The sequence below is a fragment of the Staurois parvus genome, unplaced genomic scaffold, assembly GCF_062004578.1.
Source record: "Staurois parvus isolate SC_StPar_1 unplaced genomic scaffold, SC_StPar_1.0 ptg000175l, whole genome shotgun sequence".
In the NCBI taxonomy this organism is placed as follows: Eukaryota; Metazoa; Chordata; class Amphibia; order Anura; family Ranidae; genus Staurois; species Staurois parvus.
This window is the reverse complement of record NW_028317971.1, coordinates 752,698-779,399: the sequence shown is the minus strand read 5'-3', so window position 1 is coordinate 779,399 and position 26,702 is coordinate 752,698. Positions and strand designations below refer to the sequence as shown.

The following is a 26,702-nucleotide window of genomic DNA, read 5'->3' as shown; positions in this document are numbered from 1 at the left end:
AGCCTCTTCCTACTGTAGCACTTGCGCGGGTTCACTCCCAAGTTGGCTCTGTGTGTCTATAGACACACAAAGGGGGAGACAGCCCCACTCCCCCACTCCCTCCTCACTGGCTTTGATTGACAACAGAAGCTACCAATGACTCCTGCTGCTGTGTCTGAGACTATGAGAAGGGACTTTGGAGAGCCGCTGCTCTCATACACATCGCTGGATCAAGATTGGACTTATGTAAGAATAAGCAAGTGCTGGTAAGGAGGGGGAGGGCCACACTCAGAAGATTTTTACCTTATTGCAGAGAATGTCTTAAGGTAAATTATCTTCAGCCTTTAGAACCTCTTTAACATTGGCTGCATTTGCCCAACAATGGGCCGAGATAAATGAGTTAATGCCAGTCAATGTTGTTTCAACCTATGTTGCCACAATCCACAAATAAGCAATTTGCTGGTAGTCCAATTTTTTTTTGTCACTGTATGAAAATATGTTTTTGTTTTTTCCTTTGTCCCAACTGGAAAAATGTATTATGTCTTCCTGCACTGACAGAGAGTGAGGGACACAGTTAGCAAAACAATCCTAACAGTCTGTAACCATTCCCATTCTTTTCCAAAAAATGTTTTGGCTGAATAGGAGCTTTAAACCAAAAGTCCAGGAAATCTGAAAAATTTCCCTTGCATTGGTGCAGTGGGGGTGCAGCCCAAATGCAAAGAATAATTTTTAATTTTCCCAGAGTTGGGTCTTAAAGTGATACTAAACCCAGGACCTTGCATTCACTAAACATGGTTTCCCACAGTACACAGAGCATGGAAATGCTATTATTTTAGTAAATATAAACTGCTAAATACCTTTTCTCATCAGAAGTTAGAGCAGTCTTGTGACTTCAGCAGAGCACTGGTTAAAGCTTGTAGGAGGAGTTTTCTTTCTGCTCTAGGAGGATGTGAAACCCCTGACCCTCTGTCTGGACAGTGCTGATTGGCCCCCTGCTGATCACATACACTCTCCCAAGAAACAAAAAAACTCCTCTAGCAATACACACTAAACTGAGCATGTGCATGTGACCACAGGTTTAGTCTGTATCAGGTGGTCATTTCAACAAGAGAATGAGCAGAGAAGAAAGGCTCAAGCAGCCTTTTTACACAATGCGGAGTCTTAACCACTTAGGTTCCTCAGGGAGTAGAACAAGCATGCTTTACTGCATATACAGATTTTACTGTTGTAGGTTTAGTAACAATGTAAGTAAACCAGAACAGAAAATAGAATAATTATTGCCGTATATCTATATCAAGAGATTTTTTTTTCATGAAGTTATTAAAAATGAAAGTGAAGGCAATCTTCCTTATGTAATAAATCCCCACACAGGGTTTCTTGCGGGATTCAGTTAGCGGCTTAGCCTCTGGAATCGCAGCACTTGAGAGCACAGTACTAAGAAACATACTCAGCAGGTTATTGATCCAGAGAGATATCTGATTGTCATTTCCTGGAGTCAGGAAGTCAGTTGCACACTTGAGAAACAAAACTGGCAGCAGCTGCTTGGAAATAATTTGGCAGAATGCCTCCACTTCATTTCAGTATATGCTGCCTGACTGTAACAGACTGAGCAGGCACACAAATCTTTTCATGCTTTTAATATACTTCAAATTCTGTAAATCTATGCTATAAACCGGTATAACAAAAATCTGTTGTAATCAGATTTACTAACGCTGATGAAAATATGATATTACATATAGCTATAAAAGAAGCACAGAGCACCCATTGCTGTGGGAATAAGTATAGTAAGAGGTTAAAATCCCAACATTTATAGCTTTCCTTATTTGTTAAACACATTACTAGAATGAAAAAAAAATACAATGTATTTAAAAGGTAAGAAACATTTTACAATTTATTTCTGTTTATTTACTGTAGCTAGATGCAGCTAGACATCTTATTTGCTGAGCTACATTTTCCACTGTTTGACAGATTTCCACATATGGTAGAGTGTGCAATCTAATTATTTATCTTATATATTTTGCTAATATGTACAGTATAACATTACCCCTTAACTTCAAATACCTATACAACTATATGAGAAATGAATAAAAAAAGCTTTGCTTGATTGCTTCTGATGGAATTTATAACAAAAAGATGCACAAACACTCAATAAAAAGATCAATCTTTGTACTCCACTTTATTAGCGTTCATGACTTGTTGGCACATTCCTTGGAATATTGCTATCAGTGCGTGAAGTGTATTATATTGCTATCTGAGAGCAAAAAAAAAAAATCAAGAAAATGAATTGCAAAACATAATTATAGTTAAAGCAGAACTCCGGTCAAAACTTTTGATTTCCATGTAGTGGGGTGGTGCCCACACTGCATGAGTTAAATTGGAGCTTCACCCAAAAGGGAAGTTCCACTTTAAGGACTGCTCTCCCTCTCCCCATTAAGGGTTGGCACCTTTGGGGGGAGGGGGGGAGCAGGTACCCAGATTTGACAGGTACCCGCTTCCACTTCCAGTCCGATCGCCTAGGCCAGGGGTGGGCAACTGTGGCCCTCCAGCTGTTGTAGAACTACAAGTCCCATGAGGCACTGCAAAACTGACAGTTACAAGCATGATTCCCAAAGGCAGAGGCATGATGGGACTTGCAGTTCAGCAACAGCTGGAGGGCCACAGTTGCCCACCCCTGGCCTAGGCGATTGGAAGCAGAAGGTGTCCTCCTTCCCTGTAGTCTTTTGGGACACGCAACAGGTCCCAGAAGACTTCAGGACCATTCATGAAGCGCAGCGCTACCCGTGCATGAGCAGTGGGTACCCGGCTGTGAAGCAGCAAGCTATCACAGCCGGGTCCCCACACTGAAGATGCCGGCCTCCTGGAATACAGGACGGCCAGTAAAACGGGCTGCAGGGGACACACCATGGGACCGGTAAGTGGCTGTTTTTTAAAAGTCAGCAGCTACAGTTTTTGTAGCTGCTGATTTTTATTTTTTGACTGTGTGAGTGGAACACCGCTTTAAGTGCTCATTTTGTCTAGGGGCTCAGGGAAAAGCTGTATTTACCCAATTCTCCAATCCTCCGGAAAACCGCACTCCCTCACATCCAGAGGTGGACTGTTCCTGCTGTCCTCATATCTGAAGCTGGTCTATGGGCATGATGACGTCAGGGACTGCCCATTCACAAGACCGCTAGCATGTGTGGGGGCAGGAGCAGCAGGGACCAGTCTTGCACTCTGAGGATTGGTGGATTAGATAAGTATATCTTTACTTTCCGAGCCCCAAGACAAAAATTAACATTTAACCCATGCAATACAGCCACACTGCATGAGGAAATAATAATTTTGCCTGGAATTCTTCTTTAAGAATGTAGTATGTATATAGTATGTCTTTTGGATTGGTGGTTGTACAAAATTAATTCTACTGATTGCCTTCTGTATAACTGCCCTGTTGGATTACCCCTGCTCGATCATTGTTGCAAGATATAGCCTGCAATCTTGCTCAGTGTATTCTGACGGTGGGGAAGTCTACCTGCTGTCAGAATAGGACACAGTGGGGAAGTCTACCTGCTGCTAGAATAAGCACAGTGGGAGGAATCCTCCATCCACATTGAGTGTGTGGATGGGGAAATCGAGTCTGTTTTGTTTTTTTTCCATGCACTGGTTGAACGAAAGAAAATGGCTTCTCTATGGGCTGCTTTAGGTGAGAATAAGAGTGAGTAGAAGATTGCTTCAGAAGGTATTTAAAAAACATGAGAGAGGGTGGAAGGGGAAATGTGTTTTGCCTGGAGATGGGCTATAAAGGAAACCTGTCCTGAAAGAAATATGCAGGCAGCCACTGCTGACTTGTCGTTCGACAAGTGCTAGTTGAAACTCTTGTTTCAACACCCAAGGCCAATGACCCAGAAGAGGTATGTAGACAAGGACTTCTGCTGCTTTTAATTTTACTTTCTTTTTTAGATGTACCTAACTAGTGAACATTTCTCTCTTTTTCCCTTTAGGTTCACAAAAGACGGTTGCAGGAAAACAAAGCCATTATCCACTAACCAAGCAAAATCATGAATATTTAAAAAGAATTCTTTGTTAAATTTTAATGTCCTAAATTTGGAATCTGCTATAACTGGATTGTTTCAATGTTGCATTAAAGTGACCCTGCTGCTAGACTAAAGACATTAAAGTACAGGCACGTCTTTTACAACAAGATGATTAACACATTGGCTGTCCCTGGTGTGCAACAATCCAAGTGGGTTAAACTTCTGATCCCCCACTGTGTGCTATGGTTTCTTCTCTGCCACTACATTACCACTGTATCATAAAGTGACATAGATACCTGGAAGTGTCAGATACCAGTGATGCAGTTGTAGAATTGTAAGAGAGCAAGGATTAGACTCACAGCAAGTCAAAAAGGTTAGATTTAATCATCCAAATCTGTACTTTAACTTTGTCACTTTAGCAACTTTATCATAGAGCACATAATTTGTGTTGCTCCATGAGAGTGACAAGTCCTCTGCGACTAACAGGTGATGGAGGCAGCCTACAAGCCATTTCTTAGTTGACTCTTGGTACAAAGGTTGCTGCATGTGCTGAGCCCATAGTAAAAAGAAGTGACACTAGGTGGTTGTTGCATTGGGCATGTTTGCTCTGTATAAGAACAGAGCTCATTGCCTTGGGAAAAACAAGCATGGTGGTGTGCCCTAAAAAGGGATCTGCTATGAAGTTTGGGACCACTTGCCCAGCAAGGATTGGGAGGTTCCCTATGAGGTGAGAAGTCTACCAAAATATTAATGAAAGGCAAGCGAGATTAATTATTCACAAGAACAATGAGCCCTCCACAAAGGTAGAGATTATTTGCAGCAAGTGTTGTGCCAAAACCTGGAGCTAATTTAACAAAGCAGATGAGGCAGGAGAAGTGCTTTGAGTACCTGGCTGCGACAGTTATAAATGGCCAAACTTGACATGTAGGACACACCGCTGCTTCCAGTGAGCCTAGAAGAACTTCCTACAGCACCTTGTATAGATTATAGTCAAAAGCCTAGGCTAGGTTGTCTAGGCCAGTGTATAAAGTGCATATTGTTTACTGCCTGCCTGTATTCAGTTTGAATCCCTTTCAAGTTGCGGCAGGTCTGCACAAGTTATTAAAAGCATATCCTGTGTCTGATTCATGTGAATAGTATCTCCTGTGCAGCTGTAAAAACCCTGCTGTATTATATTTATCTTACACAGCAGTGCCAAATTAAGTGATTGTGGTAGAACATAGCTGCCTATTTGTTATTGGCATTACCATAATAAGCCCAGTATAACCTGCCATAATTATAAACCAGTCACATAGTATACATTTTATTGAGAAAAATTGACTCTGATAACAATTCACTTGATTGAATGCAGCACTAAAAAACAACTTGTGTGTATTATTGCTGGAACTTACTTGGCTTTAAGAGTTTCTTCCTGAAAATTCCATGATGTGTCTTCCACCAATTGTAGCTCTCGTAAGACCCGTCCAGGTTTATAAGCAGCATTAATTACCATACTAAGGACCTGCCACAAATATATAGTACGTTATTAGCTGTACAATTGTTAAGTTTAAATAAAGAAAGAGAAATTGTCCAAGTATTTTTTATTAAGAAAAAAAAGCCAAAATTCTGCATTTTTAAGTCTTGAACAGAGGGGAAGATATTAAAAATGCCCATCCCTGTCAACTAAAGAAGTGGGGGTTTAGTTGTCACTGGGACAAGAAAGCACCAACAATATATTCTAACCCTTCCTGGCTCTACTAAAAAAGTGTTTTGTGTGCCAATTGCAGTGATTTCCCATCACATCTTGTTTAGACAGGCAGTGCCCAAAAACTGCAGTGGTGCTTACTCTCACTCTCTCTCTCTTCACAGGGACTGAGGCAGCAGCAGGAGCCATTGGCTTCTGCTGCTGTTAATCAAATCCAGTGAGGAGGTGAAGCAGAGCCACATTGTGTGTGTCAATAAATCCCTCAGGATCGAGCCCACATGTGTGACACTATAGGATGTGGCTTCCTGTGGTGGCACACAGATAAGAAGAGGAGCAAAGAGCACCAGCAGGAGACCCCAGGAGAGGAGTAAAACTATTGCACAGAGCAGGTAAGTATAACATGTTTGCTATTTAAAAAAAAAACAAAACCTTTATTAACACTTTAAATGCTTTAGCTGTTTGTTCAGAATACGTAAATACTTAAAGTAGTAGTAATCTTCACATTTTGATTTTTACCTACAGGTAAGCTTACAATAAAGCTTGCCTGAAGGTTAAATGAATATCTCCTAAATGTGCACCGTATAGGAGATATTCGCTTGTTTGGCAGGCAGTGACATCAACAGTGTACGTGCTCTGAAGGAACAACATACCGGTGCTGTTCCTGCAGAGCGCTGTGCCATGGCCATGACTTGTGTGAGTGACGTCATCACGACTCAGCCATTCAAGCAGCTGCAGCCCGCAAACCCAGAAGGCAGACCGGGTGAAGATGGAAGCCTCGGCAGCAGTGACAATGCTCATCCGTAACTCAGTTAATAATAAACCAATTGTGCTCATCCCTCATTAAAAAAACATTCTTACATATTTCTGCAATTCAGCAAATAGCATTTTTTTTTATTAGAGTGATCTTTTCCACCTTCCATCTTAGCGTTAAGTGAGAAAATAAAAAGCATTTTTAATTGTAATGCTTATTGCCATATAAACTGTAGTATCTGTTACTAGTGTATAAATAACTTGCTCATGTAAGAAATAATGCTGGGTTATAAGTTTCCTCTTTTTAGTTAGTAGGAAGCAGTATGTGGAAATAGCTAGATCAACTTTAAAGCCAGATCTAATTTAAAAAGGTCACTAATCTTTTTTCTGTCATGCAGTGTTGGATTTTTAAAGCATTACAATTTAGTTGTAGGGTAAACTGGTCAATTATATGGGCAAATATGCACATGTATGGCTCCATTTTTGCAGATGAATTGTTCTTGGTAATGTAATAAACATAGAAAAATATAAATTTTTTACAAGAAACTCTTTGCTGTAGGGTATATATTGCAGGGCTCTGTGTAAAAATCCTTGCCTATGGTCAGCCCAGAGAAACATATATTGGCATAATAGAATGACCAGCAGCATTTTTATTCTATACATTTTAAGAAGTAGAGTATGAAAACTGAGAAAGGGGCATAGATGTATCCAGGGTATCTAATATAAACTCATACTTCATGTTAATGTTCCATTTAACTTTGTACATTCCCCCTGGAAGTTCCTGGCTCATAAGAGAGATGTAGAAAAAAGAGAAAAAACAAGCGGTCCATTAAGTCTGCACCATTTTTTTATTTATGTATATTGAAAAACATTTAGAAACTTCTTTTCTAAGGAACTCTGCTGGAAGTCTATTCGAAGCATCAAGTACTATTATGGCAAAAAAATACTTTGGTTTGGAATTTTCCTTCTGCTAGTTTGAGGCCATACCCTTGTGTACGTGATTTTAGAGTTGAGACCATTTCCTTAGCAAAGTGACAATTTACTCTTCAAAGTGAATGCACATAAATGTAGCCTAGAGAATCATCCATTTATGTGCAAGAGAAAATCGTGCCTTTTTAATTTTTAGGTATTCAAACTGAACACAGCTTTACCTTATCTACTATGCTAAGGGAATTTTCACGCTTCAAAATCAAGGGCCACTTTGCTAAGTAAACAACATCTATGCCTGTAGTAAATCAACCCGACTAGTACTATTGATGCCTCATGTACCTTTCTTGAGACATGTCAAGTGGACTGAGCTATTTAGATATGTAAAGGTCAAGTTTTAATAGGCTTCTTTCAATGGCAAAACCGATTCTCTTCTCATAGAAGTCATGGGTAATATAAAAACAGCTTGACGTAGGTTGATGCAGATGAAGGAGCTCAAATACATCTATGAATGAACTTTCAATGGTCTAAAAAAAGGTTTCATATGGACCTCAAATGCAAGCATGAGGCAAGCTGCATTTGCCTATAAGCACAAACCCTAAATACAGCCCATTGTGTGAAAAAAAATTTTCAGCACGTATTTCTTGCACAAAAGATATATGTATAGAACACATAAACATTTATTTCCCAAAGTAGCATAAACTAGTTTGTCCAATTCATGGTTGAGGATTTCTAAGCCACGTACATCTATATACTGCTTAGATCAGCAGTGCCAGCAGATCAGTAATGAGCATATGGTCATGTAATATAACTGTTGTCTGTAGCACACAAATGAGATATTCTGCAGTCATACATTTAGGTAGAAATACAGCCAAGCCTTGGGCTTAATGTCTCTTTGAACCTCTAGCAGTTCCCTTATGGCAATTAGTCCATCACAAGACCATTTTAAAATTATTCATTCCTATTAATCCAAAATCTTCTTTGAAGAGAAGACATCTTTAAAGTTCTACTTTATCCAAAACATTTAGTGTTTTATATTATAAAATATTATACTGTATGTTTCAGATACAGTAAGCAAAGCAAGGAAGGGTTAGAACAAGGAAGGAGTATTGCCACTTGTGTCCTGTTGGAAATAAAGTGACTGGGGAGCCCTCCAATGGATCACCAGGCAAAACCCCACATTTTTAAGAATGAATAATGAAGAATTAGAAATTCTGACAGTCCTGGAGACCTGCTTTATTTTTCAATGCAATGCAGCCTTACTTTGAGCCAGTGTACTTGAAAACGGCAAATCCATCTGCAGATATATAATTTAATTTATCCCCCAAATGTTTTAATATATAGAATACTTTATGTATGTAATGACTATGCCATATGATTTTTATTAAAGTATCCCACTATTAGCAAACAATTCACCCTTTTACAATACGCGTTTCTAAAATCCACAATAAGAAAATCAACAAAATCATATTTAAGAATAAAAACAGTAAGAATGAGGATGATTTACTTAGGGAGTTAAACGTGTGAAAATATATTGTATCAATTTTTTCTTCAATTATCCAATTATGTACGGTACAGATAATATAAGTAAACAGGAATTTGCTTTTCACATGATTGGATAACTGAAGTGAATATTCACACAATTTATCGCGTGAACATGCTCATCTTCTTTAGTAAATCAGTCTCATTGTGTTATATTGGTTTCAATTTTGTTCTGTAGCTAGAATTCTTCATGCGAGCAATCTCTAGCCAAACCTTATTTAGCTGTGAAAATATCTGGGGAAAAATAGAACATTTGTCAGGTTCTTACTGCTGTCTGTGTCTCTGTTTGGTCATTGAAAGGCAATGAGGGGATATCCTCCACACAGGGGCAATAATAACTGCACTTTTACTATTTTAATACAGTTATGTATTTAAAAACGCAAGAGGAAGTAAGAGAACATCTCTACGAAGGGAGGGTAATTCCCATGTTAGTCACTGGAACAACTCCTTCGAAAATGTAACCTCACCTCTTGTTCTGATGACTCCTGCAAAATGTTGGGTTTCCTAGCATTTCCCATTATCACAATGATCAATGGGATATATATATATATATATATATATATATATATATATATATATATATACACAGGTTTTTCTACCTAGCAGGGACACAGACAGCAATAAAGACCTAATCCTTCCCTACTCTACTCTAAAACAAAGAGTTTGGGCTATATGAACACTTATGAAAATAACTGAATCAAACAGTTTATTATACCAAAATAATATCTGAGCCACATACCTCTTTAAGAACCAACACACATTTCCCAGGACCTACTGACTGAGGTAGTTCTGCTATTCGACCTTTATTTAAATACGGTCCTGAAAAGCAACGGTGATTGATATACAGTCTGGGACAACAGTATTTTCCATTGCTGGTTCCTAGACAGAAAGAGCAACAAGATTTATATGACAATTAATATTATATAGGATTTATATAGCGCCAACAGTTTTCACAGTGCTTTACAATAGAAATGGCAATGTGAATATTTTTACCAAATTTCACTATGCTTCATACAGATGACCTTATCAATGTGTGTTAAAGTGTAAATAAATGTGCCTATTGAAAAAAAAAATATGGTGCCATTATATATACAAGATGTACTTCCTGTTAAGTGGCCCCGCACAGTTGTACTATTTTGTGTCCTTGCAAGTCTATGACTCAGTGACAACAATCCAATCTCAGGTGACACAGAAAGATTTGTGTAAATGGACTTTAAATGAAGTGTGGGAATAGTAAAAAACAAACATCTAGACTCACATCCCTGCTGCAGCTGTCTCCTGCCAGCTCTAAGCCCAAGAGCTAAGCAACGAAATAACCACTGATCACTCAGTTCTCAGTCTGCTCTGAGCAGAAAGCAGTGGCTGTCACCACTCTCTGCTCTGCCCCTCCGATGTTCACTGGAGCATGGGGCTGGGGAATGGCTGGCAAAGGGGCTTAGTGGCACGCTGAGAGGCTGAGCCAGCTGCCAATCAGGCATCTGGGTGAATCCTGACATTATTGTCAGGATCCTTCCAGAGCCTGGAGCGACTCTAACATCAGCTGAGGCTGATTCTGGGTCACAATTAAGCATTAGTAAGTGCATTTGGCCATACGTCTCTTTAAAAACTCATAAATGGGTCAAGTGCAAGATTCTTTCATGTGTTTCTGAGATGCTTTGACTTGCAATAATTTACCTTCCTGTTGCTCAAGATGTTGCTTTATGCTGGATTTAAATTGCATTAAGCTGCTATTAGTAGCTTTTGCATTCACATGTCTCTGTAATTAACTTTATTTAATGCATCAGTAAATTAGGCTCACTTGTCTAACCAAAAAACAAACTTGCTGGAAGAGGTTTATTTACAAAGGGCAAATAGGCTGTTCACCTTGCAAGAGAATTTTCCCCAGAGAATAGTGAATGTGGTATATAAAAATCATATTGCAAAGAATACTGAATCATAGGCAAGGAACAATATTAAAATACAGTATTCTTTCTTACACATGATTGGACGATGAAAGTCAGTAGAGCTTCACCTCATTCACTAAGGTAAGGAAAAAATGTCCTCAGCAAACAGATTATCTGCTTTCAGTAAAGCTACCACATAGTACAGGGTGACTTCTACTTTTTTCATATGGCCAGATTAGGTTGGTTTGTCTTTCCCTAAAGTAGCTTTTGGCAGGGATAAATGTAACCCTATCATGGCAGTGTTTACATACAGTAACATAAAAAATTACACATCAGTCATTAACACACATATCTTTTTATAATGGCATCATTACTCTAATCCAAGCTGTTGTACCTGTTGAATAATTATCCGTTTGAGGAAACGGACAAGGGTCATGAGGTATTTTCTCTACAGGCACTGAGGATGGCAATCTATGAAATACAAATTCCATATTAGTGAAACAGATTATTTATTTTTGAGTTACAATTGTGTTCTTCATTTAACAAAGAAAAATAAGAGATAATGAAAATAAAATACAAGCCGTTTTTGCTACGTTGCGTATTGTATGTGACAACATCATATGACAAAGGGACCAATTTTTTACAGGACTCGACTTTACCTCCCTGCCAGCAAAACTATTCAAAATGTAGGGTGGACTTATCTTGCAGTAATGTGCCGAATATTTCAGTTATGCGAACATGATAGCATTAATAACAGTGGAATCAGCATTGGAACTTTTTAAAAAAGTCTGTGTATCTACAACTTTCAACTTTTACTATAATTTCAGTACTGAAAAAGAAACAATTGATGTACTGAGCTTGGAGACTGTATACCACCAACTCAGGATCACACAGATAATAAATAAATGTGTGTGTTACTTGAATGCATTCCATTTTAAAATGACACAGTACAATTTAATTACAATAATTGTAATCACAGTACCATAAAAATGCATAAGGCTCATCTAAATCTAAACACACAAAATACCAATTTGGCTAAATTCTTCTATAATCACAGAACCATAACACTAAATTCAGACATTAATGATGCATTTACTAAACAGCTTTTATAGTCTGTCAAATACCAACTTTGCCAAGTTGACTAGATGAAAAAAAAAATTATTGCTAGAGGATCGCCTCTCTGGAGCTCATCCACTTTCAGTTCAATTTTTTGGTTTTACAACGTCAATAAAACTGGTGTTAAAATCATCAACACAACACTAATTCCACCCTGAAAAGTTATATTTGCTTTTTAATGTTGCATGTAATGGACAGAAATCTGCTTTATGGGCTTCTTTGCGTTAATGTCAAGACTAATGAAAAGGCACTAGAGATGTAAATGGTAATGTACTATGCAATGTCTTTTATAAATTGTGTCTTGTTTCTGATATTAAGACATTTGGAATAGACTATTGTCTATAGAATACAAATGACTTTTTCTTATTTCTGTTTTTTGTTTTTTTGTTTTTACGGGGATCTAAATAGTTTCAGGTCTGAATCTCCTGCTCCTGTCAGAAGCTTTACAAAAGGAGTAGAGAATTGATTCCACTGTATAACAATTTATAGTGCAAACATACATTAATAACCTTTCTTTATAGGTTTGATTTCATTTTATAATGAATTGACATTATTCAGAAATGGAGTATTTAACTATTATACCCCTCTGCCAAGAATCTAAGAAATACAGGAAGCATCAACTAGAGGAAGCTTGGAGGAGGGCTTCTCCCATTACATTATGGAATGTGCTGACCTATCTCCCCAACATAAAGCTATTAGGCATGTTTGTTTTCCTCCCCTAGACGCCTTTGCTCCAGGGGATAAAAACACAGCTTAAAAAATGTGCTTAAAGCCACGTTTCACATGCACATTTATGTGCAGTAGCACGTTTGACGTTAATGCATTCCATTGGCCAGGATATTCATTTATTCTGGCCACTAAATGCATTAACGCGCAAAGCGTAAACGCACTTAGATGTGTCTAGCATTAAAGTGGTTGTAAAACCCATACATATACCCAGTGAAGTGATTGGCCACAGGTGATACAAAGAGATTAAACAAACTATCCTATGTAAGTTGTACCTGTCTTCTCTTCGCTTTATCCTTTCAAAGTCCAGGATTTCTAAAGCTTGTCTGAGCTGTCAGAGAACATGGAGCGGAGAGCTGAAATTACACTCTGCAGAGCTCAGTAAGAAGAACTCTGAGAGCTGATTGGAGGGAAGGAACACACTTCCCTTCACACAGCACAGAGGAAGAGATCTAAGGGTGTCAATATGCTGGAGGTCCCTCCCCTGACACCTTTTTTCTCTTGCTGTCAGTGTCAATATGCTGGAGGTCCCTCCCTGACATCTTTTTTCTGTTGCTGTCAGTGTCAATATGCTGGAGATCCCTCCCCTGACACCTTTTTTCTGTTGCGGTCAGTGTCAATATGCTGGAGGTCCCACCCCTGACACCTTTTTTCTCTTGCTGTCAGTGTCAATATGCTGGAGGTCCCATCCATGACACCTTTTTTCTGTTGCGGTCAGTGTCAATATGCTGGAGGTCCCACCCCTGACACCTTTTTCCTCTTGCTGTCAGTGTCAATATGCTGGAGATCTCTCCCCTGACACATTTTTTCTCTTGCTGTCAGGAATACGTGACAGAAGTGATTCATGCTGATAGCTGAGGAACGAAGCAGCAATCACACTTAGTGCTCTTAACTGAGACAAGTGCATACTATAGAGAGATATGCTTTGTTCTTATTCCATGTATGAGATTTTCAACCACTTTAATGTGCATTTGCCATTTTTTTCACCCAAACACTCCTCTTCTGAATGCGCACGTGTTGGGGCTTTTTTCTCCTTCCACTAAACTCCTGTATACGCCTATGTGTGCATTGATACATAGGGGGAGATTTACTAAAAGTGGTGCAGTTTTGTATATTAACCAATCAGCTTCCAGGTTTTATTGTCAAAGCTTAATTGAACAAGATAAAGTTGGATGCTGATCGGATACTGTGCACAGTTGCACCAGATTCTGTGGGCACCAATTTTACAATTGTAGTAAATCTCCCCCTCAGGCTAACATGGAGGGGTGTTTAGAGGTAAAGAAAAATGTCAAACACCCTTAAAAGCATTGTTTTTGGAGCCCAGGTGCATGAGGCCCTAAGGTTGTTGCAGCATATAAAATGACCCATATATACATATATTCTCTCTGGAATTCTTAAGAGATATGGTGCCTGAATATCAAATATTAAAGAAATGATGTATCGTTTTATGTAAGTAAGAAGTAACTTACTGTTTTTCTGGCTGTACAACCGCAATCTTTCTCTTCTTTTTCACTTAAAAAGAGTAATGAATTACTTGTTTTAAAATAGCATTGCAATCCCAAGATCCATCAGTATAATTAAGATTTCAACTTCTAGGCTATTCTAAACTAAAATAAAATATATTAACACAAGTGGTTGACAATTTTAAACTCTGCTGAATAATGAATTATACATTCAAATACAATTGTATGTTTTCTGTAAAATGTATTCTTATAACACATTAATTTTCAAACACATATCAAGCAAAGTATAATATGCTTAAAGTAGGGACTGTTTCAATAGCGTTACAAAATACAGATGATGCATTGACTTTGGTTGCTGCTGCAAAGAAGATATATTTTAAAATAATCTGCCTATGCATGGTTATAAGTAAGGCTGTTTGCAGAATCCAAATATTAGAGGGCTGGTGCTATAACATTTTCTAAAATCGTGTGAACAGTGTCCTCAGGCACTTCAATCATTCATTTTCTCATTGTCTGGGACACCAAAAAAAATGTTGCCATGACAATCCAAATAAATGTTTAGAGTAATTTAAAATTTGCGGATCAACAGAAATTATACTGGGACCAGATTTATGGCCACTCCTTCATTACACATAGCAAAAGCTAGATTATTTCAACTACTTCCAACCAGATTGTAATCACTAATACAACCTGTCATTAACACATTTGATTGACTGTCAATCTTACATTTCATGGATTGAGCTAGATTGAGCTAGATTTATTACAATGAAAAAACTTGTGATCAAATACAACCTGATAAAAAACTGAAAGTTCACCTAACAATCTGCTAGAAAGTAATTGGATTATCTGTCACACTCGCAACTCAACTGCCAAGAGGTTGACTGAAAATAGCGGATTATTTATTTGATATAGGTGAAAAATCTAAATTGTCTTTGAATAATACAATTTCAACATGTATGGGCAGCCTAAGACCTTATGAAAGATGATATCTTTATTGAGCCATCAAGGGCCAATGATCCTTAGTAGCTATCACTTGTCTATGGAGGAAGTACTGTAGACAACTTATAAACTTTAGATATTATAAAAACAAAGTTATATTTTAATTAAAATTGTCATTACAATTATCCTGTTAATAATGGTCTTTTGTTCACATTTACTGCATCAGTTGTACTAAAAGGTAATTAAATTGTATAAAAAAAATAATTTCCTTAATATTGTTATCATTACCTAATTTAGTTGACTATAAATGTTAAATACAATATGAAAAACTGTTATGGAAAGAAGCAAATCTATTTCTAAACACCTATATTATATGATATAGCAAGATTATATATTCCTGATGTAAACTTTAAATGTATTTGAATTCAGACCTGAATATACTTCCCAGCTTGCTATAAATTATACGTCATTACTGCTTGCAATTTGTTTTTCCATCGTTTTAATCAATAATAAGCTCTTTAGTATGACATTTGGGAACTTGCAGCAGCCATTAGTTATAGATAAAATTAATGTGTAAGGTTTAATTGCAGATGGTAGGTGGGATATGAAATATTCTCTCTTGTTGCTTATTAGCAATTCATTTCATAGCTAAAGGAGGCACATATGTTATGTATGCTCTTAATAGGTCAACAATTACCTTAATTGTGTGTGTGGAGGTCATGGGATGCTTGAGTGCATGCATAATGAAATGCCTTAACTCACAGCATAGCTTGTGATCTCTAATTATGCCATATGAATCATTCGCTGAAAACACTGAACAGTGTAACTGATTACATAACAGCTTCAGGAACTCCTGCCAATATGAAAGTGTCCCTTTTGCTCAGATCAGATGGTTTTGCCAGGCTGTATCTGTTGACAGTGAAAAATCTGGGTGCATTACTGCCACTTACAGGAGTAACTGGAAGAGCTTTAATTGGCCACAGTGGCTTGTAATTTATATCTGAGCATAAGATCCAAATATGAGATCTGTGTAATGCTCCATTTAACTTATGTTAAATGGCTTAGTAATACAAGCCAGAGAAAAGACATATTTCAAACATACACAGTTTGTAAAGCTTTGCGCATTTTCACTAGGCATGAATGTGCTTTAATGCCTGGGAATCTCACACTAGGATTAGTTTATATATTGGTGTGTTGAACTCAGTTCCAGTTACAGGGTCTAGCAGAAAACACATTGGTGTAAGTGAGGAATGTGGAACTCTTGTTACAGTTCTCACACAACATGTTTCCTCCCTTTTAGGGGCCAGCAATTAGTTGCACAGGTTTTAAAGATGAGAAATACGATGAAAGATGAACAGAACAGGTGTGAGATGCATGTCTGTCCAAGCAGCCTACTAAACTGCCGGTACACCCAGGGACATTATTTCAATTCCAAATTAGATTTTAAAAAACACCTAGTTAAATAAAAAATGTTTTAAATAATATTTATTTGAATTGCTGGAGAAAATACTACACATTGCTGATAGGATTTCAGATTGGCCACGCTGTACCTGCTTTTTGCTCTGTAAGAGAATTGAACATTGAGAGCAATAGATGGATAGTGAAGGGGGCAGGGAGTGAATAACACTGAGCTTAACACTTGTCACAAAGATTTTTGGGCATTTAATTCCATCAGTTACCAACCATGTCATCAGTCTTTCCTTCATGATACATGGGAATAGTTATTTCAGTGTGCGTGCATGAAATGAAATATCGGAGGGGGGAGGGGGGGATAAGTCACTGTTGCACTGAATTTGAGATCGAGGTCTGTTTACCTTCGGATATGTTACTACAGTTGCTCAGAGTTTTTTTTTCATGACACTAGGAAACAGCATGCTGCTGCTCTTTATACTATATTATGAAATGTTCTCACTAATACAGAGACGGGAACAAGCATGGCCATTCCACACCTTACTTGAGCAATTCCTTTTAACTAGGAATGGATCTGTGCCTTTTATAATTTCATTATTCTTCTTAGACCCTGGTGATACTTTACAAAACTTTACAATACATGAGGCAACTTAGCAACTGTAGTTAGCATAACTAATACATAAACTTCATATGGCATCGAGAGGCAATCCCATCTGCTCTGATCTAGAACAGATTTCTCTACCCCAGAGGAACCCGCAAAATAATTTTCAGGTCTCTTACTAACCCAGGAACTCTTACTAAAACCAGTTCGTCAGAGGTCAGTGGGAAAAATGTCTCTTACTGTTGTGATCAAAAGGAAGATTGCAAACCCTTAGAGTGGTGGCCAGAATGACACTCTTACAGATGGCTAAAAACATCATTGGTGTTATGCTGCCGGCTTTGCCAAGTGATATAGGCCTGGAACTATGCTGGCACCATCAAATAGGAGGACAATCAACCACAGCTCAAAGGAACCCCTAGTAACCTCTAGATGTATGCTAGGGTTCCATGGAACCCTGTTTAAGAATATCTAAATATCAACTGATTTGCAAGGCAAAGGTTTGTTGACGTCCATATAAATATAATGAGTCTGATATATTGTATGCAGATTGAATGTTTTCCTTAGACATACTGCAGTGTGATTGTGTTGTATTGTTTCTCACTCCCAGTCCAAATATGTCAGTTTGGTTAAACTGATTGAAACAAATACAAGGGTGAAAACAATGAAATATCTAGGAGGTTTATTCTGTTATGTCAGCAGTCACTCAGCAGGGGTGCTAACAGTACAGAATAACACTATGACTACATGTTGGCTCTGTGCTGTTAATGCCAGATACACACAAGCCAAAAACCTCATGACTGGCTTCTGTTGAACTGGCATGTTGGAAAATCAGCCTCTCTTCAGTGTATACTGGCTGGGGGGTATTCCCCCTGTCGGAACACAACAGCACTGCATGGGAGACCACTGTACTAGCATTGCTTGTGTTAATACAGAAATCTGTTGGTCTTTTACCATTCAGTCCACTGGGTTGAACAAAAAAATGTATAGTGTGTACCAGGCTTAGGGGTTTTAATCCTTGTTGACAGTTACCTCTTACTGAGACGCAATGGTTAAAGTGGTTGTAAACCCTTATATATACCCAGTGAAATCACTAGCCTTAGGTGATACATAGTGATTAAGCCATTCCTCCTACATAAGTTGTACCTGTAATGAAACCTCTTGTAGTCCTAGCCATAGACAAGCAGATTCCTCACCAGGAATATCTGATAATTAGATATGCTACGTTCCCTAAATTGCTGCTTTGACAGGACTTTCATCACCCTATATGGATAATGTGCTGTGTGAAATACTGATTTCCTTCTCTCTATACAAGGGAATTTATTGGAGCCAGCTGGCACAATGGTTTTCAATTAGTTGAAAAATCTCTGTTTGTAATACCAAGTACTGCTCCCTATTGGAAGCAATTGCTATTCTGCCATAGGGAAACCCTGCAGAGTAATCCTTACCCAACAGTTGAAGCAGTCTAATATTAGGATGCCTAAGAAAGAAGTACCAAATCTTTGTACAATAAATACCCTCAAGAAATGTTGAACAGCACATATTTACAAATACTAGCATCATATCAAAAATTAATTTCATGTAAGCTAGTTAGATATTTTTATTTCAGTGCAATATTTTAAATGCATATGCTACAATCACAGTGACATATATGTATTCCAGACTCTATGGTATTGCCATCACATTTATTTTTGGTATGATGTATGAGACTTACCGGCTGCTCTGTGTGGTGTGCTCAGGGGGTAGGAATTAGCTTCACACCATCCTACAGGGAAAACATTCACTGATTCCACATCAATTATATATTCTGGAGGTGGCTGTTGTAGACCTGAGATAAACATCCAAGAAAATGTTAAATAAGTGTGTTAATGAGAGGCATTGCAATCAGTGTGGTGTGAAAAGTTTGAATTACACCAATTATTAATTATATTTTTGTGGTAAGAAAGCATGCAGTATATCACTAAACAATCTTCAGTGTGTTGTTATTGGCTCTAAGAACATATCCAGACTACACAGAGAAAGGTAATCACCGTGAGCTGTCCCTGGGATTGGTAATAACTGAATTGAATAATACTTGTTTAAAGGAGAATTTCTTCTTACATGGAAATGACAGCCAAACCACCAAATAAATGCTACTTTATGATACTTGCTTAGCAGTGGTAATAACAGCTAGGGAGTTTCCACTCATATATTTTATAAACTTCTACCCATTGAAAGTTTGCATAAGATTTAGGTGATGAACAAAGTTATACTTTGCACTAGCTGGAATACAGAGCAGAGCCTAGGTGGCTGTAATGCAGTGCAAAACAAAAGAAGAATACCAGGTTATACCATTACTCCAGGCAAAACATATTCAAAATACACATACAAGAGTTGTTTTACCTGCCAATGGATTTGTATTTCTGTCCATTCAGATTTACACAGCCCTTCTAGAATGTACATATGGTGACCTGACTTTTTCAATAGCAGTAAAACAATACAGCAAGGTCACTACCTGTCAGGGATACCAGCAACAGAGACCAGGCTAAATAGAATACGACTAAAGCAAGCTTATTAACAATGAAACAAAACACATCCAATCACCAACAAACATGATACACAGCAAATGTGAAGATACAAGTGAACCATAACTAAATGACAAAATACCTAACAAGCAACTTACCTAAATAACAGAAAGCCTAACTAGCAAACTAACTATATACAATATATATAAAATGGGGAACACAGAAAATTAGGGTAGTACCAGTGATGCAAGGAAAGTGCCAGGGCTGGGATCAGAATCAAGAGAAGTAGATAGAAGGCAGTGGGGTACAGGATGCAGGGCAAGAACAGATAAGGGGAAGGGTCAGGTTAGCAAGCAGTGTCTGGCAGTAACTGATGCACAAGGTACTAGTAGAGAAAGGACTAAATACCCTCCCAGCAGCCAGCATCGAAGGAGGACTGATAACTGGGATCTACTGGCTGCTGGGAGACAACCGCTGGTGGACACTGGAACTACAATTTTCTGCTCTGGGAACCACAGTTCCACCAGCAGGTGATCCAGCTCCTCACACTACCCTTTCCCACCTTGTGACAATGAAGAGGACAATGAAGGGGCACACTGATAAGGTTGATATCATAAGAGGTTGATATCAAAAGAGATTCAAAGACTGTAAAATAGCTTTACATTTTATATTTTTTAAAGAAAACATCTCTTTATGTGTTATTCTGTTGTATATGTGTATGAAGCTCAGCTTTAACACTGAACATTTGTACATAAATATTCTGCTTTAAACATGACAATTTAGTGCATGCATTTACCAGTTCCATTTTCTGTAACTAGTCTCTTATATTTAAATCTTAGTTTTACCTAACAGCAAAGAAGATTTTTATTACAGCAGATACAGCTTTTTATTTATACACCAACAAATGTGAAATATGATAACCACAACTTCCTTTTCCTTTTCTGTTTTAATGTGTTGGATATATGATCTTCATATCAAAAGAAGTAATTCTTGTGTGCATAAGTGTGTGCCTATAAAATAAAATTCAAACAGATAAAAAAACAGACATTTCGTACCTTCGAGATGGAGCCATAGTAATCTCCCTTTTACTTTGGTCACAGATGCAACACAGATTTCTGAGGGATTATTTGGGTTAACAGCCTCCAGCTTCATGTTTTTTGTGAAGCCACGAGAGTTGGATGTCTGAAACCAAAACAATGACAAAGTAACCTCCAAATACAAACTAGAATATATATGAAAAGGTATATACACATGTCCTTTGTCAATTACTGTGAGTTGTACTGAAAGCACAAACAATTGTCATATTTCTGTAAACTACTAATCCTTCCCCTTCCCATGTGATGGGGTTGAAGAGAGGAAGGCATGTTCAATGTCCAGCCAGCAAGACAACCATCACTCCCTCCAGTTGGTAAAGTGAAGGATAAGCATGGCTAAACAGGGATAAGATATGTGTTATTCAAAGGTATACAAAGGAGAAAAAAAAACTGAAAATATGAATGCGGCCACGTCATCTAGGGACTGGTAAGCTGCAGTATATTATGCTTTAAAGCTTACTAAACCCAGGACTCTGCATTCACTATATTTGGTCTCCCACAGTACACACAACATAGAAATGCAACTATTTTAGTAAATATAAACTGCTAAATACCTTTTCTCATCAGCAGTTACAGAAGTCTTGTGACTTCTATCAGTGTCCAGCAGAGCACTGGTTACAGCTTGTAGGAGGACCTGGAGAGTAATGATTGGGCCTGTGCTGATCACATGCCCTCTCCCAAGAAAGAAAAATACTCTCTAGCAATGCACACCAAACTGATCATGTGCAGCTTGCCCCTAGCTGCTGTTCTATCAGGAGATATTTGAGAGACACTGGAAGAAAGGGAGGATCAGAGAAGAGAGGATCCAACATTCTTTTTATATAATGTTGAGGATTAACCACTTAAGTTCCATAATGAGTATAACAAGCATGCTTTACTGCATATACAGTCATATTTTACTGTTGTGGGCTTAGTAACACTTTAAATATCAGAATGTCTGGGTCTGCAAGTCAAAACTTTTCTACTTTGGGAGAGTCTTAAAAATACAGTCAGAATATGTGAGCTGCTATCAGAAAGTCCTTAATGCAGAACATTATACAACAATGAAATACTAATGTGCATAGACTATTAGTGAGTGATGTGATTGGTCACAGCAGTCACATGGTAAAACACCATGTGATTGCCCGGATACAGCGGTAATGTGATCCGCTGTGTCTGGGCGACACATGGATTGCCAGGCTACAGGGTGCACACTCTGTGAGCCGCGCAGGAGCAATCAATGAAGGCTGACATACAGGTACGTTAGCCTGCATCGGCAAAGCTTCTCATCCGCAGTCTATGTGCAATGGGCAGACAGGAAGCGGGTAATGTGTTGTTTATACGACTTAAATAATAAATGACTATATGACTATACCACTAATACAATGACTACACTATAGAAGGCCCTTCTGGTATTTGGCTCCTTGTGGTGAGCACATTTTTCTATACAGTGGCATTGCACATGGTCTAGCATCCTTGATTGGCGTGTGTTGTTACCATCAAGAAACCTCATGAGTGTGGTTGGAGTTGGAGGTCCATACAGAAGAGGCTGTGTTTGCTATATATGTGCTGTTGGCTGCGTTAGCAGCTGAAAATCTGGTGAGTGCGGTAATATCTTCATACACAAGTGGTGAGGGAGTTCCTCATTTATTTAGTTATATCACATTAAGATTATATTTATATACGTCGCACTTTTGATCTTTACCTATGTGATATCATGACTTACAAATTCAAACCTGAGTGGAAGTTGTATAGGTTTTTTAAGAAAATCAAACACTTTCAGGAAATTGCTAAGGTGATCATTATGGTCAGAAGTGTTTCACACTTGTTTTTGACATATTATTTCTTTACAAATCTTCCCACTGCTTAAAGTGTCCTTGTCAGCACAGGATTACTTTCAAACTAAGCACAGTCTGTAAAAAAAGAGTATTTTTTAAAAAAAAACCTTGTGTGCTGCTCCCCTCACAGCCCCCCTAATACTCACCTGAGCCCCTTTCAATCCAGCGATGTGCATGGGAGTCTCAGCTGTCCTGGGTCTATCTCTCCTCATTGGCTGGGAGACAGCAATGGGAGCCATTAATTCCAACGGCTGTCAATTACAGCCCGTGAGCCAATGAGGAGGGAGCGGAGGACCAGGCCGAGCTGTGGCTCTATATGTCTTACGAATGCATAGAACACGGATCAGGAGCGAGCATGCTCCAGTGCCCCACAGCCAGTGGCTTGCTATTGGGGGCACTGGTCAAGGGGGAGGAGCCAGGCATTCCAGCAGGGACACAAAAAGAAGATGATAAGGGCTATTGCACAGAGCAGGTAAGTATGACATGTTTTTTTTATTTTTTATTTAAAAAAGCGATATCACTTTTTCAATTTTGATTAAAGCAGGGAGTGGGTAGAACACCTGTCAGTTTTTATGTTGTCTATGCCTTTTTGGGGACATTTTCCTTCACTTCTTGTCCCAGTGACAAATAAGGAAATGAGGGAAATTCACTCCAAACTAAGAGATAAGTTTCCACTGACCAGCTTTCACTGGAACAGGTATTTATATTGTAAGAGTTCCATTCACCCCCAGTTCCAGTGAAAATGGTCACTAGGACTACTGTCCCGCTCCAAAGCTAAAAGATAAAAAGTTTGCACTAGACATATAGTATACTTTATGCAAATGTTATGTACAAATACAGGAAAAAAAATTATTCTGCCTGTGCCAAGTTTACTATATACTCCATGTTACTTCTGATATGAAATCACAAGATAAAATGATGTGTTCTATCTGTTAGACGCATACCAGATAACTTACAATGGAAGCTTGGTTTGTTATAAAAAGAAAGGTGGTCTCTGTATTTTAAAGGCACCTGAAATTCCTGTATCATTATTACTGCTGAATTTACTGCACTGATAACGTCTAGCAGAAAACAGATTTACAATATAAGTACTGAGCTATCAATGCAGATTCTTCACTAAGGCATGAGGAAGCTAGACAAGGTGAAATTCCTATTTGAAAATGCTATGGGTGTTATGCAAAGCACCTGAGATAAATCACGTAGAGCAAACAAGAGTGAGATTAAACAGAACATAAACATAAATTATGCTTCCCTGCTAAAATTATGCTTCCTAAATCAACATGTTTTTCTCACCAAACCAACAAATTTTCATGTGGCCTTGTTTTCTTCAGCTATTATAATTATATACAGATGGATTCAAACTACAATCAAATTATTACATTTGGCTTTGAATCTGAATATATAATGTATCAGGGTCAGCGTTAAAGATAAGAAAATCTACCAAGTTCCACATCGGAACACAGAGAGATTGGCTCACCACCAGCAAATAGTGGCAACAATTTTCAGCACAATCCACAAGCCATGCGTATTTTATAATGTTTCCAGCTCTAGAATGAATGACTATCAAATGGATGACTTATACAATCTGAAGTGTGAAACTCTGAAGTGTGAGAATTTCCACACACAAATGTTCATGCTCTGACTGTCTAACCATTAGGCCTCATGCACACAGGACGTTCTGCCAACTGTCCTAGAGGCCTTTCCTCCTGGCAGCAGCGCTTTGGCAAAAAAAACGCTTGATGCTTGTAAAAGTGTGTGACGCATTTAGGAACGTTAATAGGGCAGAATAATAATCATAATAAGTGCTAAACATGCCTAACATTTATGCACCGTTAGACATGTTCAGACAGGCTTAAAGTTTTTTTTTTTTTGCTCCTGGACGCACTGGCAATTGGTTTTTTTTCTGCCTCTAAACTCCTCCAGAAGCCTATGTGTGTATGGACACATATTCTAACATGCAGGGTCTTTTAGAGGCAGGAAAAAAATGCCAGATGCCCCTAGGAGCAGCTGAAAAAAACATCCAGTGTACATGAGGCTACATGCTATAGCACCTTGCAACATGATGTGTGATTAACAGGTTGTGCATCCAAGGTAAGAAACACTCTGTAAAATAAAGCCTACAGAACTTCACTTCAAATTTGGAACAGTTTTTTTTGTTCTGCGTCCAGCAGGGAAATTATGTATTCTCCCTGCAATATTGAATTCAGCCATTAGATGAAGCCCAGAATAAATGTAATGTTTTACAGAAAATAGAGACTGTATAGCCTTAATAAAGAAAAACTCCTTCATTCTAAGAAAAGAAAACAGGTGCATCTTGGGAGCTCAGACTCCATCTTAAGAACTGAGGGAGAAGAAACCACCATTATACATGAAGCTCATGTTGCGGACTAAACTTGCATCCCCTACAGGCAGCATTGCTGGTGAGCATGGACGTATTGCCATCTGCAGCCTAATTATTCATTTTGGTTTCTGTATGCTTTATACAGTGAATATATGTATTTCTTATCTGTTTTTTTTTCAATAGTTTCACCCACCCTATTTTGTTAATAAAGCTTAAAGATTACATTCAGTCTGTCTTATTGCAGAACAGGAGGGTTTAGCTGCATGTCGAGTTACACACAGGAGAACGTGTAATGAGGACAGAACAGTTTTATATGTTAGCAATTACATCATTCTTTAGAATGTCACTACACATAAAATCCAAAACAACACCCAAGTAATTACATAGAGTAAATCATATAACAAATGCCTTTTAAAAGGGTGGATATCAAATCCTTGCTCTTTCATGTCTTTTAACAAGATTATGTTTCAGAATGAATGTAAATTATTCACTATTACACACACACACCAAAGACATTTAATTTGTTTGCATTAAAAATAACCTGGAAAAAATGAAAGGTTCATGCAAAAACAAGCTTATCAAGGAAGCAGTACTGTACAGTGCTAACTACATTATGCTGCTCATATCTAATATCGATCATGACATTCTGTAACCTTTACCATACAAAAAAGTATTCCAATCTTCCTTTAGTCAACAGGCTGCTGAAAATGAAATTGTACTTGAAAGAGAGTTAGGGGATATCCGAAAGGAAACAAGCCCTTCTGATTTTCTAAAGGGATCAGTCTTGCCTGTGTTTACAATAAAAATGTCATGAAAGGAATATGTGTGCTGCCATTGCTGACATCTGTCTAAAAAATGCTAGTTGCCTGACTGCCCATTGGCTTCAATACTTTCCGAGTCACTGACCTGAAACATGTCAGGATACACAGAGAGAGTGTGAAGACATTATCTTCATACTTGTTTGTGGTCAGTGGCTCAGATTACTGAATCAAACGGTCAGCATAACAGTCATGCAACTTGGAAAGAGAGGTCAGTAATGGCAGAATATGCAAGGTTTCCTTTAAGACCACTGAACGATCAGGATTTTTCAGGTGGAAATTGCAGTTAACATATTCAAAACAAGCAAAATCACTTTACAGAAGTCAAGCCAATGAATAATTTTAATTATTTTGTTAATTATTGTTATTATACAGGATTTAAAGGTATATAGCTGCCGAGCACTTTACAAAATGAAGGGACACAATTTCAATCCAAAGACAAGAGAGTTAGTGAAAGCTTACAATTTAAAAGGGAGGGGAAAGTGAGGGGATTGAACCTAAATGATGCCCTCATGGGTCCTGAATTCCTTAAAGAATGGGTGACGGAGCAAGAATGCTCATTTACAGACTCTCATAAATGATGCTAGCACATACCTCTCTATTTGTACCAAAATTAAAGAGACTAACTGTAAACTTGTGATGAGGTGGTATAGGGTCTGTTAGCTCTAGTGTATCCCTCAGTCTCAGACAAATGTTGGCAAGGTTGTGGCCAACAAGGGTCCCATGCCCACATACTGCATGGAGGGAATGCCCCAAGAGTATGCCATACTGGGCTGAAATTAGGAAATATATCTCAGAAATCACTACTGTTCAAATCCATGACATCCCAGCGCAGTGTCTTCTCCATGTCAGTTTCATTGGGCGTACAAGAAGAGTATTGTTGCTAACTTATTAAATGCTGCCAAGAGGCTAATACCAATCTACTGGAAAAGGACACATACCCTCTATAGAGCATTGAATGAAACAGGTCAATGATATTACAATCACCAAAGGAAACCAGTCATAAAAGATTCTGTATGTTAACATGAGTATGTGATGGATATAATACAAATCTCCATATTACTGTTGTCCTGTATAATGCGATTTCTGATGAAAAAGGTG

The 26,702-nt window shown here is 38.2% G+C and overlaps 1 protein-coding gene across 3 annotated transcripts in view; it reads right to left on the bottom strand.

Annotated features, from left to right (window-relative positions):
* Nucleotides 1–26,702, bottom strand: part of LOC149462367 (scm-like with four MBT domains protein 2) — a 245,553-nt gene that overhangs the window by 28,394 nt on the left and 190,457 nt on the right. For all 3 annotated transcript variants that reach the window (XM_089676863.1, XM_089676862.1, XM_089676865.1), the window contains 6 exons: nt 20,587–20,713; nt 18,742–18,855; nt 14,087–14,129; nt 11,170–11,246; nt 9,632–9,771; nt 5,381–5,490 (listed from right to left, as the gene is read on the bottom strand). In XM_089676863.1, the coding sequence (XP_089532989.1) occupies nt 5,381–5,490; nt 9,632–9,771; nt 11,170–11,246; nt 14,087–14,129; nt 18,742–18,855; nt 20,587–20,713 (611 nt within the window). The remainder of the gene's footprint in view (nt 1–5,380; nt 5,491–9,631; nt 9,772–11,169; nt 11,247–14,086; nt 14,130–18,741; nt 18,856–20,586; nt 20,714–26,702) is intronic.